Source organism: Choloepus didactylus, chromosome 11 (genome assembly GCF_015220235.1).
Source record: "Choloepus didactylus isolate mChoDid1 chromosome 11, mChoDid1.pri, whole genome shotgun sequence".
NCBI classification, from domain to species: Eukaryota; Metazoa; Chordata; class Mammalia; order Pilosa; family Megalonychidae; genus Choloepus; species Choloepus didactylus.
Genome location: NC_051317.1, coordinates 828,151 through 842,462, shown reverse-complemented (window position 1 = coordinate 842,462; position 14,312 = coordinate 828,151). Strand labels below are relative to the sequence as shown.

At 55.5% G+C, this 14,312-nt stretch overlaps 1 protein-coding gene across 1 annotated transcript in view; it reads left to right on the top strand.

Annotated features, from left to right (window-relative positions):
• The first annotated feature begins 441 nt into the window (after window positions 1-441).
• FGF18 (fibroblast growth factor 18) overlaps window positions 442-14,312 on the top strand; it is a 35,212-nt gene continuing 21,341 nt past the window's right edge. The window contains exons 1-2 of the mRNA XM_037799560.1: window positions 442-473; window positions 637-673. Coding sequence (XP_037655488.1) covers window positions 442-473; window positions 637-673 — 69 coding nt within the window. The remainder of the gene's footprint in view (window positions 474-636; window positions 674-14,312) is intronic.

Sequence of the window (14,312 nt, the reverse complement as noted above, 5' to 3'; positions counted from 1 at the left end):
GCGCCCCGGCGCCGGAGCTCTGACCCCTGGCCCCGCGCAGCTCTGTGTCCCGGCGGGTGAGAGCGCCCCTGCTTCAGCCCCGACTCGAATGCTGCCCCAGGAGTGAGATAGGCAGCCAGCCTCCCGCGGACGCCCGGACGGCCGGCAGTGAACAAGCTTTCCTGCACCGGTCGGGTGCCCCCTGCCCAGAGGCGGCCACCCCGCAGCCCCCGCGCCAGCCCGGAGGGCGCAGCGCTCGGGAGGAGCCGCGCGGGGCGCTGATGCCGCAGGGCGCGCCGCGGAGCGCCCCGGAGCAGCAGAGTCTGCAGCAGCAGCCGGCGAGGAGGGAGCAGCAGCAGCGGCGGCGGCGGCGGCGGCGGCGGCGGAGGCGCCCGGTCCTGGCCGCGCGGAGCGGACATGTGCAGGCTGGGCTAGGAGCCGCCGCCTCCCCCCCTCCCAGCGATGTATTCAGCGCCCTCCGCCTGCACTTGCCTGTAAGTGCCCGTGCGCGGGGCTGCCCGCCCTGTCTGGCCGTCTATGTGCCTGTGGCTCTGTCTGCCCGCCGGTCCGTTCATCTGACTTTCCGACTGCGTCTCTGTCTCCGCGCGCCCCCCTCTCTCAAGTCCTACTGACCGCCTCTTCATCTCTCTCCCGCAGGTGTTTACACTTCCTGCTGCTGTGCTTCCAGGTACAGGTACGTGGGCTCCTGCCTCTGGCCTCCCTCCCGCCCCTGTCTCGCAGTAGATGCGGACCCCCCTCCTTTGGGCCGCGCCTCATCCCTGTGCCCCACCCCTCCTGGGCGCCGAGCCCAGTGCACCTGTTCCCAGGGCGCAGAAGGGCGGCTCCGCGCGCGCCCTGCGCCGGCCGGGGACCCACCAAGGGCAAAGGGGCTCCGCCGGGAGGACACAGGCCAGCGTGGGCTCTCGCGGCCTCGCTCGGCCTCGGCTGGCTGAAGATCCCTAGAGCAGGCAGGCTCAGCCAGCCGCAGCAGTGTGCCGGGTCCCAAGCCCCTTGTTCACAGCCAGTGAGGAGTTGGAACCTAGGGTTTTTCTCCGCCAGCCGTCCCTTAACATCGTCTCTCGCTCTTCCAAACAAAAAGGCTCCTTTCAGCCGAGTGGATTTCGAGTCCAGGGAGAAAGCTTCAGTTGTAAACTACTCTGTGGTTTCAAAGGCGTTTGCAGCATTGACAGAGAGGGAGAAGGAGAGAGGTAAAAGCGGAACGAGGGGGACGCGAAGCGACAGGACGGAGCCAAGCGAGGGGCCATTGCCCTCGAGGCCGCTCCAGGACGGGCCGCGCTCCGCACGCCCTCACCCAAGGTGATGCAGCCCTCGGCTGGTTACCCGCCTCGCTCCCCGCTAGCTCGCTCTCCGTGAATCAGAAGAGGGCTTGGCGCTCAGCCTGGAAAGCACTTGCTAAAATCTGATCTGTTACTTCAGCAGCTTTCAGACTCGGGAAGGTCTTGGCACGCAGACAGTTGGAACGCTCTGGCTTCCAAAGCCGTGGAAATGAAGGAAAAAGGACAGGGGGAGGGAGAGAGGGAGGGAAAGAGGGAGCCGACTTCATCCCCGATTAGAACCAGACCAGAACTGCCTCAGCTCGGGGGTGGGGGTGGTTGGGGAGTGACAGGCAAAGGGAATAGGAAGGGCCAGCTGCCCGAACCCCCCACCCACCTAGAGCTGCAAGGGAGGGTCCCTTGGTGGAGCAGGACTCAAGACAAAAGAGGATTATCTGTCTCATCCTTCTCTCAGTTGAAGGCAGGTGTCCTCCCGGGGTTAGGAAAGAGAATGCTTAGGAGGTTTTTGCCTGCTGGATCTGCATATGCCCATAGAGACCCTTGAGCAGGGGTGTTACATGGGTTGATTGTGAATGAAACTCAGCAGCCTCTTGCAGTGGTGGGTGGTGGTGGTGGGATCTGTTTGTCTCCTTTCCCACTCATGTAGGAGGATCATTTGTCATCATGATGGACATTTCACTGGGGCAGCCAATTGTGGGCTGTGGGATGGAAGGATGGATGGATGGATGGACAAACTGATGGATTCTTTCCTTCTTTCGGGTAGGCTGGGATCCCCAGTGACTCCTTGAATCAATACAACTGGAGTCAGTAACTTAAGACTGGCTGTTTGCCAAAGCAGATGTGACCCTGTGTGGTGATGAGGGTGGGAGGTGGGGAGAACGGCTGGTGTCAGAGAGAGGCCAGTGCCAGGCATGGCCTGCCTGGTCTGCAGCTGAGTCCCCAAGCAGAGGGCAGGCTCCGGGTCACTCCAGGGTGTCTGCTTGTCTGACCTGGGTGAGAGAGCTCATCTCTTGAGTGCTGAGCCTGGGGGTGGGGGTGAAGGGGTGACAAGATGAGCAGGTGGATCTTGCGGCACCCCCTGGGTTCTTCTTGAAGTGGGGCCCAGGAGGGGCTGCTGTGTGATCTTTGTGTTCTCTGGTGGAGTGTGAGGGAGGGATCCCTGATTCTTCATTCCACCTCCACTTCTTGGCCGGAGCTAGAGCCAGCCCCTTGGGGGAGAGTTGGGTGGTCTGCCTGGGTCAGGCTCAGAGGCAGCTGCCAAGCAGGTGAGGGCACAGCAACCTCCTGGCCTCCTCCCCCACCTGTCCCTTCCCCTGTCCTTGCCCCTTTGTCCCTCTCAGCCTTTCCCCATCCCAAACTGCCATAGGACTGATGTTTTGAACCTGTGGTCTGTGGACCCCTAGGTATCTAAGTATGAGGTTATAGGGGGTGGGTGGGTATTCCTGAAACATTTTATGCAAAATGGTGCCTAGGTGGGCTTGTATCTGGGAGGGGTTTCTTGGCTCCCCACAGATTATCAAAAGCACGCAGGATCCCTGAAAGAAATGCTACCCTAGGGGATTATTGGCAAGATTGGCAGGCTCATGTCCCCATGTGCACTCCACAGAGAAAGATGGGGTGGCATTGGTGGCAGAACTGAGAATAGGCCTGGACTCCAGGAGAGCAGCTGCTAGGAGTCTTAGTTTCCTTGTTTGTGGTGTGGTGGCTGTGAGGCTGAAGAGAGAGATGTTAGGGATGGAAGAAGCTTTGCAAATTCTCATATGCCTAGAAAGGCATATAGCTTTGCTGGGAAATGGATACACCTAAGCCCTCCCTCCCCCACCTCCATGTTTTGGGGGAACTGATCCAGTCTTATCAATGAGGTTAGGGGCACCTCCCCTTTCCCTCCCTCAGCCCCCAGGCCCAGAAGGGGCCCCTCCGCCCCCAGCCACGTTTCCCTGAGCACATTCAATGCCAGACACTGCCCTGCCCCCTCCACGGGGTGAGCTCCGCCCTCACTGGCCGGCCACCCCAGGAAGCGGGAAGCTGGGAATTTAATAAAATCTCCTCTCCACAAGGCTTGGGACACCGCGGATAAGCTCGAATCGGAAGAATTTTAAAAATTTCCGCGGGGAGCATGCGGCGTGACCAGTAAATTGCTTTTCTGCACTTGGCTGAGCTCTGACAATGACACCGGGCTGGGCTTTTCACGCAGCTTGGGCCGGCACCTGCTTGACATTGTTCCCGCCGCCAGGCTGGGCCAGGGCCCGGCTCTCCCCAGACAGGCCGGGCGAGAGGCGGGCCGGGGCAGGGGGAGGGGGCTGCCGCCGGCCCCCGGGCCCTCCCGCAGCGCCGCTTCCTCCCTCGCCAAACGAGGTGCTCAAGTTGGGAAGTTCCCGTCCACGCCCCCTGTCCTCTCGGCCTGAGCTCCCCCACACCCAGCCTCCTCCAGGAGATCGTCGTCCCATTAAGCTGGCTAGGATGGGGGAAACCCGGAGAGCGTGAGCTTTGGGAAGCCGCCCTAATTGGCTGGAACTTGTAATTTCTTAAAGCAACAGCCTCATCCGTCTGTCCATTCAGTCAGGTGATCTGGACCAGGAGCCTGCTTCTTGTTGGCGGTGAGAAAAAGACCTAATCAGTGCCTGGCCTCAAGGAGCTCCCAGTTAAGAAGAAGAGAGTGAACAGGAGTTGGTTTAAGCATGCCCACTCCACCCCGCCCCCTGCAAGTATAGTGAGGGCGGTGCATCCCCTCCCATTTAACAGAGGAGGAAACGGAGGTTTGGGAGGAGTGACTTGCCCAAGGTAAAAAGAAAGTTCTGCTTGTAAGAATTTCAAAGCTTTTTTTTTTGTTCAAATCAGGAAGCTTGTTTTTGTTCTTCTCACCGTTCTGCAGAGAGCCTTGGGAGAGAGGGTAACTTTCCTATTTCACAGATGGAGGAACTGAGGCATGGAGCTGGGAAGGGACTTATTCCACGCCATGACTAAGCCCCAGGACTCTGAATTCAAAATCTTGAATTTTTCTACCACGACAAACTAACTTTTTCAGAAGGGATATGTCAGGTGGGAAAACTGAGCTCAAGAGGCGAGTTGGGGTTGGCAGTGAGAGATCCTTGTTGGATGGCCATGGTGTTGGTAGGGGGATGGGTGATCAGAGCCCAGGTAGGTGTCTCTGGGGTTGAGGGTATTTGGCTGGGAGTCTGCAGGTTCGGATTTGCTGGAATGTGCTGATCTGAAAGTGTTCTAGAGTTGGGGGTGGAAGTTTGGGGGGGTGAGGTGTGAGGGTCCATCATAACTGCCCATGGAAGATTCTCTTCCAATGTGAAACGGGAGTGAGGTGCCCTGCCAGCGTTTGTTTTTTTTTTTTTTAGCTTTATGACAAGGATTTTAATTTATGACATGGTATTACAAACCTTACTGTAAATTGTAGCATTCTCATTTATATTTTAAAAGCTGTGATGAATAATATGCTAAAAAAAGGGAGAAAGGCAGATAACAGCCCTGTATTAAAACTGACCTCCTCTTTCAATAGCATTACATTGATGCCTGCCAGCATTCTTTTAGCCCAGGAGTGTCACTCTCTGCGAGATAAGGAGGTGGACTTTAAAAATTTCTTGTCATTGACACGGCCAGTGTCAACCTGCTTGGGCCATGTTGGGGGAACAGCTCAGCCAGCACATCAGGCCTCTTAGGGAGACTGGAGGGGGACAGGGAGTTCCTTAGCAGGACCTTTTGGTTCTAAGCTAGTCCTCTGGCAGGAAAGCTGTGGGTGTAGAGTCTGGGTGCAGCTCCTGAGACAAACACCATCAGCAGTCTTCGTGGCAGCTGCCATGTAGGGAGTGCTCATTGGGTCATGGAGCTAAGCATCACAATCGGCCTGAAATTAGGGGTTACTTTCCCCATTCTGCAGGTGGAGAAAGTGAGGCTCAGAAATGAAGTAACCTGCTTTGGGACACACAGAGAGAGGCAGAGCTGGGATTCAACTCTGAGTGTTCCCAGCTATAGTACCCAGGCTTATTAAAAGGCAATACGAGAGCTCTGGAGTCCACTGCCTAATTCAGATGGTCACTGTTCACTCTGCCACGTGGTTGCTGTGTGACCTTGGGCAAGTTACTTAACCTGTCTGGGCCTTAGCTTCTTCAAATATAAAATGGGATAAAAACAGTCTCCACTTTCTAAGTTTGCTAGGCAGGTTGTAAGTGTGTAGTTTAGGGCCCAGCAGAGAGTGAACACTAACTAGAGGCCACCTGTTGTCGTTATGCTGTTACTACTATTCCACTGTCTCAGGATTGGGGTCCTTCCACCCAGGGGCCTCGGACATGACAGCCTTTGTGAGCTGGCCTCTCCAGCCTCAACTACTCCCTCCCCTCCACCCTTGCCCTGCTCACTAAAACTGCAGACACTGCTAAGCCTTCAGTCTCTTCTCCTGTCTGGTCTGCTGGGTGAACTCTTGTTTACTTTTCTAGACCTACCTTCCATGCCTCTTGCTCTGGGAAGTTTTCCTCACTCTCACCCCCTGGCTATGGACTGCCACTTCCTGGTCTCTGGAAAGAGGGTGTCTGGAAAGAGGGCAAGTGCTGGTCTGATGAACCTGTGTGTGTGCCGTATTTTCTTGCTGCCTTCCACTGACAAGGACCCAGGGGAAGGGCAGTGCCAAGGGCCCAGGCGGTGCAGCCAGGGTCTGGGGAGAGCCATCCAGCCCTAGAAGGGACGTCGGCCTGCTGCCCACGGTTTGGGCCTGAGTATGGGGATTTATTCTGGAACATCACAATGTTCACACATAGGTAGGCCCCTTTGGCTTTAGTCAGGCTTCCTGGTAGGAGCTGGGAGATGATTGGGCTTCATTTGCTCAGATATCTAAGTGGCATAAGGTCTTAGGCCCATTTAAAGTGCTGCCATGCCAAGGACAGGGCCAAGGACAAGCCTCCTGTGGACCACACCGCAGACAGCTCTCAGGCTCCATCACTGACTCACTGTGGGACTTCTCGCCCCGTGCCTCCGTTTACCCAGCTGCTTATCAGTAAGTTGATTTAGGTGGCTTCTGCGGCCTTAAATGCATGAGCCTTGGCATAGAAGAGATCTGGGTTTGCATCTTAGCCATGCTGCTCACCAGCTGTTAAGCAATTTCCTTAACCTTCAATCCTGTGCCCCTCGGTTTTTGTCATCTGTAAAATGGGGTAATGGAAAGTACCTACTTCCTAACAGCAATTGTGAGGACTAAATGGGATAATGCATACCAAGTACCTACCACAGTGTTTATTCTTAAGAAGTAATTGAGTAATAGTAAAAAGCGCTCAATAAAGTATATGCTTATATGTGTGCCAGGTATGTTACATGCTGCAGGGTGTGGAGAAAGCTAGGAAGGCCACGTTTCTTGGGTCACAGGACATCAGGCCTCCTCCAGGCTGACTGGGGAACACAGGCTTTCGACTTGAGTCTGCATTTAATCCACATTCCACCACTCCCAGGCTGTGTGACCTTAGTCAAGTTTCCTAACCTCTCTGAGGCTCTGATTCTTCTTCGTGTTTGAAATAGGCCTAATAATACCACTCCCCAGGCCTGTTGGGGGGAATAATTGAGGCCATGTCCCTGGGTCTGGTAGGCGGTAGGCACTCAATAATGGTGCTGCTCCTCCTTAGCAACCAGCAAACATTTATGGGACATCTGCTGAATGTCTGGTCCTGGACTAGGTTTTGAGGGGGAATGGATAAGCCATCTAAGGCTTCAGCTTTTTTTCTCAAAGTGTTCCTGCTTATAGAGATGGCAGACTTGGGGCAGCTTTATCTACCACCCTCTGTCACTCCATCCCGAAGTCTGCCTTGGAATCCCATAGTACTTTGTCCCCATCCTGTGACCCAGTGTGTTCTCTGCTGGGACTCCCAGAGGGACAGATAGGAGCACAGGCTCAGGATCCAAACCACCAGGCTCCCACCGCGCCCTGGCTGCCTGGTGGCTGTGTGATTGGGCATGGGGCGTGACCTCTCAGCAGTTCATCCTCAAACTTCCCTCTGGGGGTTGCTGGAAAGGTGAACTGCAGCCCCTGCCCCGGGGAGCGCTCAGAACAGTGGAGCAGCATCTTCTGCATTTCCTCTAGTGTGTCTTAAGTCCCCCTTGTCCACCAGCTCAAAGGTTCTTGGAAATCAGGGGGAGGTTGGACCCATCCCGCAGGCCCTCTGCACCTGGCACAGAACCTGGCATGCCGGGTGCGTGTTGGCTCAGGGAGTGCAGCGGTTGGCAGAAGAGGTCCTCTGGGGCCAGGTACCTGGACTGAGTGCCCCCCCCTCCATATTCCCTGGTGTTGGGCACTGGGTTGCAGGAGCTCAGGACCGAGTTTAGTCCTCAGAGACCTGACAGATGTCTGAAGGATACCTGCTGGAGGACAGGGGCTCGAGGTACAGCAGGTGCGCAATGAAGGGCTCTGAAACCAGACTCTGGGCAAGAGGTTGTGGCCAGGGAAGATGCCCAGTTTCAATCTTGAAATAGGAGCAAGCCAGGCGAAGAGGACACTGTGTATGTGTGAATGTTTGCAAGTGTGTGTGTGTGTGTGTGTGTGAATGCATATGTGTGTCAGGGTTTGTGTTAGCGTGGGTGTATATGTAAAAGCCACTGCAGGCACACAGAACAGCTCTACAATGAAGCAGGGAGCAGCCTGGTGTGCTCAGGGCACCCCAATCTGTTGGGTGGCTGGAGCATCACGTTCGGGAATGGGGGTGATGGAAAAGACCAGGTCAGAAAAGTGGGCAGAGCCCCCATTGTGGTGGGCATTGAATACCAGAATAAAGGGCTTGTTTATTATCTCCTAGGCATCACTGTCTCCATCCCAAAAAGGTTTTAAGGGAGATGGAATTGAAATGAAGTTTGGAGGGAAGGGGAAAGGAGGGAAAAGTGAGGGCATGGGCCTTTTGGGGTCCTGCTCCCCCACCCCCAGGCTGGCTCCAGGATTGACCAGCCACAGGGGCACCCATATCGACGATCTATACAGAGAAGGCTGATGTATGGGGATGGGGCAGCTGAGGCTCCGTGCCCACCCCCCCCATCCCCATGCTTTTGCTCAGTCCTGCCAATCAATACATTGATAGCCCTGGGAGCTTAATGGACAGGCTGGGGGTGGGGAAGGCCCTTTGTGGTGTCATTCTCTGTCCTGGCTGAGTTGGGTGCAGGGTGGGCCTGGTCTTCCACTGCCTCTTTCTATCAAGGGGTGCCAGCTAGGGGAAAGACAGGTGTTTCGCAGCCAGAGATGGGTTCAAATTCTGCCTCTGCCGCTTCCTATACAACTTGAGCAAGGTCCTTGGCCTCTTCATGTCTCCACTTCCTAACATGGGGGTAGTCACAGTTCCAACCTGCGCAGGCTGTGTGAGGAGGAAGGAGTAGGGGCCTGGCACAGAGCAGGGCCTAGTACATGGGAGCCAATGTTGGCTTCACCCTCAATAATAATGAAAACCCTCAGAGCCCTGTGGCTGCGGTCACAGTTGATTCGTCTGGGGGGGGGGGGTGGCGGCCGGTTGCTAAATCCTAGGCTCCCAGGATTGCTCGGAGGGTACCGGCAGCGGGGGCTCTTTCCCGGAGGCGAAGGCGAGGCGGGGGACTTGGCCAGGTCCCCGGCGGGGTGGCGTGCAAAGTATGGAGGGCGGCGAGAAAGGAACAGGCGGGACACGGTTCTTTTAGGGTGAAGAAGCCAAGAGAGTTTATTAGGGGAGAGTACAAGCTTATATCGGGCGTTTAGAGGGCGGGGTAGCTGTAGAGGTTAAAGGCTTGGATTGGTTCTGAGAGGGCGAGGAGGTTGATTGAAAAGGGGCGAGAGTTGCTCCGGTAACGGTGTCTGGCAACAATGTATGCGCACTGGTGGTGATGGGAGTTGCACTGGCAACGGGGAGTGTCCGGGCAAGATAAGGGGGTGGGGAAAAGGCGGTTCCCTCCGGCAAGCCTCCCCTAACAGTGGTATTTTGGGTGAGGAAATGGGGCCTGCCTCCGGCCTCACTTTCCCAGGCCCGGGGGGCTGCGGAGGGCGCTGTCGCCCGTGCCCACCACCCTCCCCAGGGGCTGATCAGGTCCCCCAGCCCAGGCCCGCCAAGTTGAAGCACGTAATCAGTGTCCCGCATGTGGCTAGCAGCAGCTCCCGGGCCTGCGTCCAGCCAGCTCTCGAGGAAGAGTTTGGGAAACTGACTTCTTGCGGGGTGGAGAGGGGGGCTGACTTTACCAGGGCCCACCCCTGGTGGGGGGTGCTGGTCTCAGACTTTAGTCCAGAATTGGAGGAGCTCTGAAGGCCCTTGGCTTGGCAGCCTGGTGCTGCTGCCAGTGTGGCTGGAAGTCTGTGGGCTGCCCCCTGGATGGGGAGACCATCCCATGTGGGCAGGCTGCTTGGGGACGGGGGCACGGCTCGCAGGACGTCTCAAGGAGCGGGGACCTGGGTGGGAGGATGGCCTGACTCCTCCTCCTCTGTTGGGTGGGGGAGTGAGCACGAGACCCCCAGCCCTTCCACTCCCCACTCCCCATCCAACGACTAGTGGCCAGACCGATTGCTGTCCGGAAATAGGGAAGAGGGAGGTAGGTGAGGGAGAGAAGGGAGACTGGATGTAGGTGAGGGTGAATGGTGGCAAGCTTGGGTTCTAGAACGAGGGGAAACTGAGTTTGAGTCTTGATTCCTTGGCTCTCCAGTTCTGTGACTTGGACACGTATGATTTAATCTCTCCAAGTCTCAGTCTCTTCATCTGTAAAATGGGGATAATAATCGTACCAACTCATAGGGTTGTTCTGGGGATTGTGTGGGATAATGACCCCAACTGGTTCTTAGCACAGGGGAAGTGTTAAACAAGTGCTGAGAGATCGAAACAAAACCCACACACACAAAAAGAGAGAAAAGTACTATAAAGTACTTGTAAAGTAATATAATCTTTTTCAGAGATAAATGTCATAAACAATCCTTGTTTTGCTCATGCGATATAGCTGAGGCGTAAAGAAGTTAAATAAGTTGGAGCCAGATCATGCATAAGGTCATTAAGTGCTAGTTATTGTGTTGTTGAATGTGGTGTGTGTGTTTACGTATTGACTATACATAGGTGAGCTGTCCTGTGTCTGGGGGAGATGGAAATGTGGCCCGGAAACAAATAGGAGACCCCACAAACATGCCTTTCCGAGTCATGAGTGGGTCTGTGAGGCTGAAATTGTAGAGCAGGAGGGGATGACAGTGGCTGTTGGAGGCCCCGGTGGGAGGAGGCTACCTGGAGGGATGTCTGGAAGCTGCCCCCGGGTTGGGGGCTCACCAGGCCCTTTGCATCTGTGTTAGTTTTCTGTGGCTGCCGTAACAAATTACCACAAACCGGGTGGCTTCAAACAACTGTAGTTTATTCTCTCACAGCTCTAGGGTTTAGAAGTCAAGGTGACTGCCAGGCCCTGCTCCCTCTGAGCCCTGTTGGGGAAACCCCATCCTTGCCTCTTCCTGCTTCCGGTGGTCGACAAGCACTCCTTGGCGTTCCTTCACTTGCCGCGACATCACTGCAGCCTCACCTCTGTCTTCACGTGGCCGTCTTCTCTCTTGTGTCTGTCTGTCCCTGTGTCCAAGTTTCCCTCTTCTTTTACAGACACCCGGCCACAGTGGTTCTAGGGCTCATCCTAATTCAGTTTGACCTCATTTTAACTCGTTCCATCTGCAATGACCCTATTTCCAAGTAAAGTCACATTCTGAGCTGTGGAGGGGGGGGGTAGGAGCTTCACTTATATTTTGGGGGGACACAGTTCAATGCATAACATCCCTGCATAGCAAGTTCCCTCCGAAGTGCCTGAGAGGGGAGCTTGCAAGGCAGACGGGCTGATGGTAAAGGACGGTGCTGGGGTGTTATCCTCTGGGTGGTGGGGTTGCTGGGGAGGGGTTTCAAGCAGGGAAGGGGCCTTGCGGTGTGCGTTAGAGGCGCACCCTAAAGAGGCTGAGATTGTAGGCGGAGTCTGCTCGGACCCACGGGGCAACTTGTCCCCGCCCTGGCAGACCAGGGAGAGTTTTGAACCTCCCCTTGCCCCTGGGCAGTCCCAGGCTTGGGGAGGGGCGGTGAATATTTCCACCAGGACTAAAGCCCTGGGCAGGGGCTGGGGCTGGATGGGTGGGTGGCTGGGGGTGTTGGGGGCCTCTGTCAGGCTGCAGGGGAACCCCACCGTGGACCTCCCCACTGTGGGAAAAGCTGCTCGACCCAAAGATAGTTCGTGCATATGCGGTGGTGGTGGTGGGGAAGCCCCAGAGACAAAAGGCCTCTTCCCTTCTGCCGAGGAGGCATGCTTTATGGGCCAGCCCTTTCACCTGCCTTGCCAGAGTGACAGCAATTTGATTTTTTTCACACAGCAGGTTTTTTGTTTGTCTGTGGTATTTACCAGATCAGACGTTATTCTGATTTTAAAGTACATCTCAGTAAATTTCAAATGATTGAAATAAAATGATATGGTATTTGTTCTTTGACTACAGAGAAATTAAATTATAGCTGAATAACAAAAAGATAAAAAATTTCCAAGAATTTCAGAATTTAGTATCATAAAAAACCGATCAGTCTTGCAAAAAGTCATAGCACATTTTTGAGCAATGGCAGATTTTTTTTTTTGTAATAAGGACACAAACTTCAGAAGTGATACATTTAAATTGGGGCAGTGCCCATAGATAGTTTAAAAAAAAAACGCTGATTGTCTGAATAACTATTCACCAGATACCATAATGTATCTAACCATTTTCCTATTCCTATCCAATTTTTACTTTAGCAAAAAGTTCTCTGATGAACATTTTTGTTCACACCGCTTTCATTGGCATTTCTGGTAATACATATCAGAGTTTAGGACCTAGGCTTCTATAGAATGTTTTGATCAAAAGAGTTGTACTACTTGATACAACTTAATATATTTTGCACACGGCAGGTTTTAAACGCCTTTGATAGATGTGCACCTGGAGGGGCGATAGCCAGGATGAAAGCACCTCTGACTCTTCTGGAACGGCCTGGAGGAGCGGGTGCTCCATGGGGCAGCTCTGCTCTGCGTGAGCCCTGGGGGTGGACCCTGGGAACCCCGGGGCTCCGGCCCCCCTCATTCCAGCTCTGAGGCCCTCAGAGCTCTGATCTGTGAAATGGGCTGTAACCAGTGCCCTCTCCAGGAGTGGCTGAGGGAATTAGACGAGGTGCTGCGTCTGCAGCGCTTCTTAGTACAATGCCTGGGACAGAGGGACGCTCAGCAGTCGGTAGCTGTAAAAACATCACAGGCCATCCCTCCACAGGGCGCTTTGCTTCTCTGCCCAGTGGGGGGTGGGTGGGGTGGGGGTGGCTGATCTTGGCATCCAGGGTCCCTGTTCTGAGCCTCAGTCATTTGACACACGTTTGCTGAGTGCCACCACGGGGCAGGGCAGGAGATCTAGGGACGAGCCAGACTAGCTGTCTGCTGTCCAGGGACCTGCAGAGCCCGGAGGCCCTAACCCAGCCTGGGGGTGGGGCAGGAAAGGCTTCTGGATGAGGCACCTGAAGGCAGGTGTCAGCTAGGCAGAAGGCGCAGACTGTCCGGCCCGTGCAAGGGCCCAGAGCCCACCAGGGGCTGGTCCAGGAAGCCCAGGCTTACTGCAGCCTTTTCCATGAAGACGGACCTGGACCCTATCGGAGGCCACTCCCCGCTACCTCCCTCGGGGTTGATCTGGCCACAGAGTGTGGCTTACGTGGTGGGAGCCAGGCAAGATGGATTGTCTCCTCTCCACCTCCTGGGATAGGGCCACCCAATAGCCCCTGCTGACCTTGGGTCACCCATGCTGCCTCTGTCCGGTGGACCAGGGAGAAAATCATTACTGGGAGGCTAGCTTCTGGGCAGGGCAGCTCCCCTTGGGGCCCCGGGGTTAGGAGATTGGTTTGACCCCTGGTCGATAAGGTTTCCTGTGAGCAGGAGGAGAGGTGGAGGGTGGGGAGGGACGCTGGGGGCCTGCCCTAGGGGTGGGCTGGGGAAGGGAGAGGGCCAGGCCGCCTCTGCCTCCGGGTGTGGTGACAGGAATGTTGGGGCCTGTGGCGGGGGTCTTGAAGACAGATGCCCACCATGTGTGGGGCTCAGGGGTGCTAGGGCTCTTTCCTCCCCAAGGATCGGGCTGTGCAATGAGGAGAGTCCCAGGCACAAGATCCAGGCTGTGACTGATGGTCTGGGCTGCCGTCAAGGGACAGTGGGAGAGAAGAGGATACACACTGGGGACCAGCAGGCCATTCTCCGCTGCACCAGCCCGGGAGGCTCAGAGCAGCCGACATAACTTATCTGAGCCTCCGTTTCTGCATCTGTTCAATGGAGGCGATGAGCCCTCCCACATTATGGGGTTGTTGGGAGCCTCAAAGTTATAGCATCTTCCTAAACTGTCCTCTGGGCCTGTGTGAGGGTGTGGTAGGCTTGGGTCGTGGAGAGCCTTCTGGTTTTCAGGGCTTCACGTAGTGCTTCTTATAGGGGCTCCCTGACACGAAACGAGCAGTTACCCTTTGTGAGCGCTTACTCAGTGCTAGCTGCTGTTCTCAGCACTTTGTATGTTGCTTTATGTGTTTAGTCTCCACAGCAACCCCTGGGGCAGGCAGCATCATCATCTCCCTTGTTTCATAGGTGGGGAAACTGAGGCACAGGGCAGTTAGTAACTCCTCTGAGGTCCCTTAGCTAGGGGGTGGTGTCCCTGGGTTTTGAACCTGGGGCTGGCGCTCCTGGTCATCACAGTATTTGGCACCAGGGAGGCAGGCGGGGCCCTGCATGATGGGGCTAAGGAATAGGGCTGAGGTCGGGGGCAGTGGGGCCACGAAGGCCTGGCTTTAACTCTGCCATTTGCCCCACACCTTGACCTTGCCAGGTAAGCTTCAGAGCCTCAGTTTCCTCATCGGCAACGTGGGAAGATGCTTCTACCCTGAGGATTCTTGGGAGAGTTAAATAAAACAGTCCAGCCATTGGGCCTCGGAGGCCCACATTGGGGTGGGAGCACATGTGCAGGTCAGCTTGGGGACATTGATGCGGGTGGGTGTGGGGCTGTGGCCTGGAGGAGGACACGTTCCCTGCCTGTGGGAGCTCACCGTTGAGGGGTGAATCAGATGCATGGGC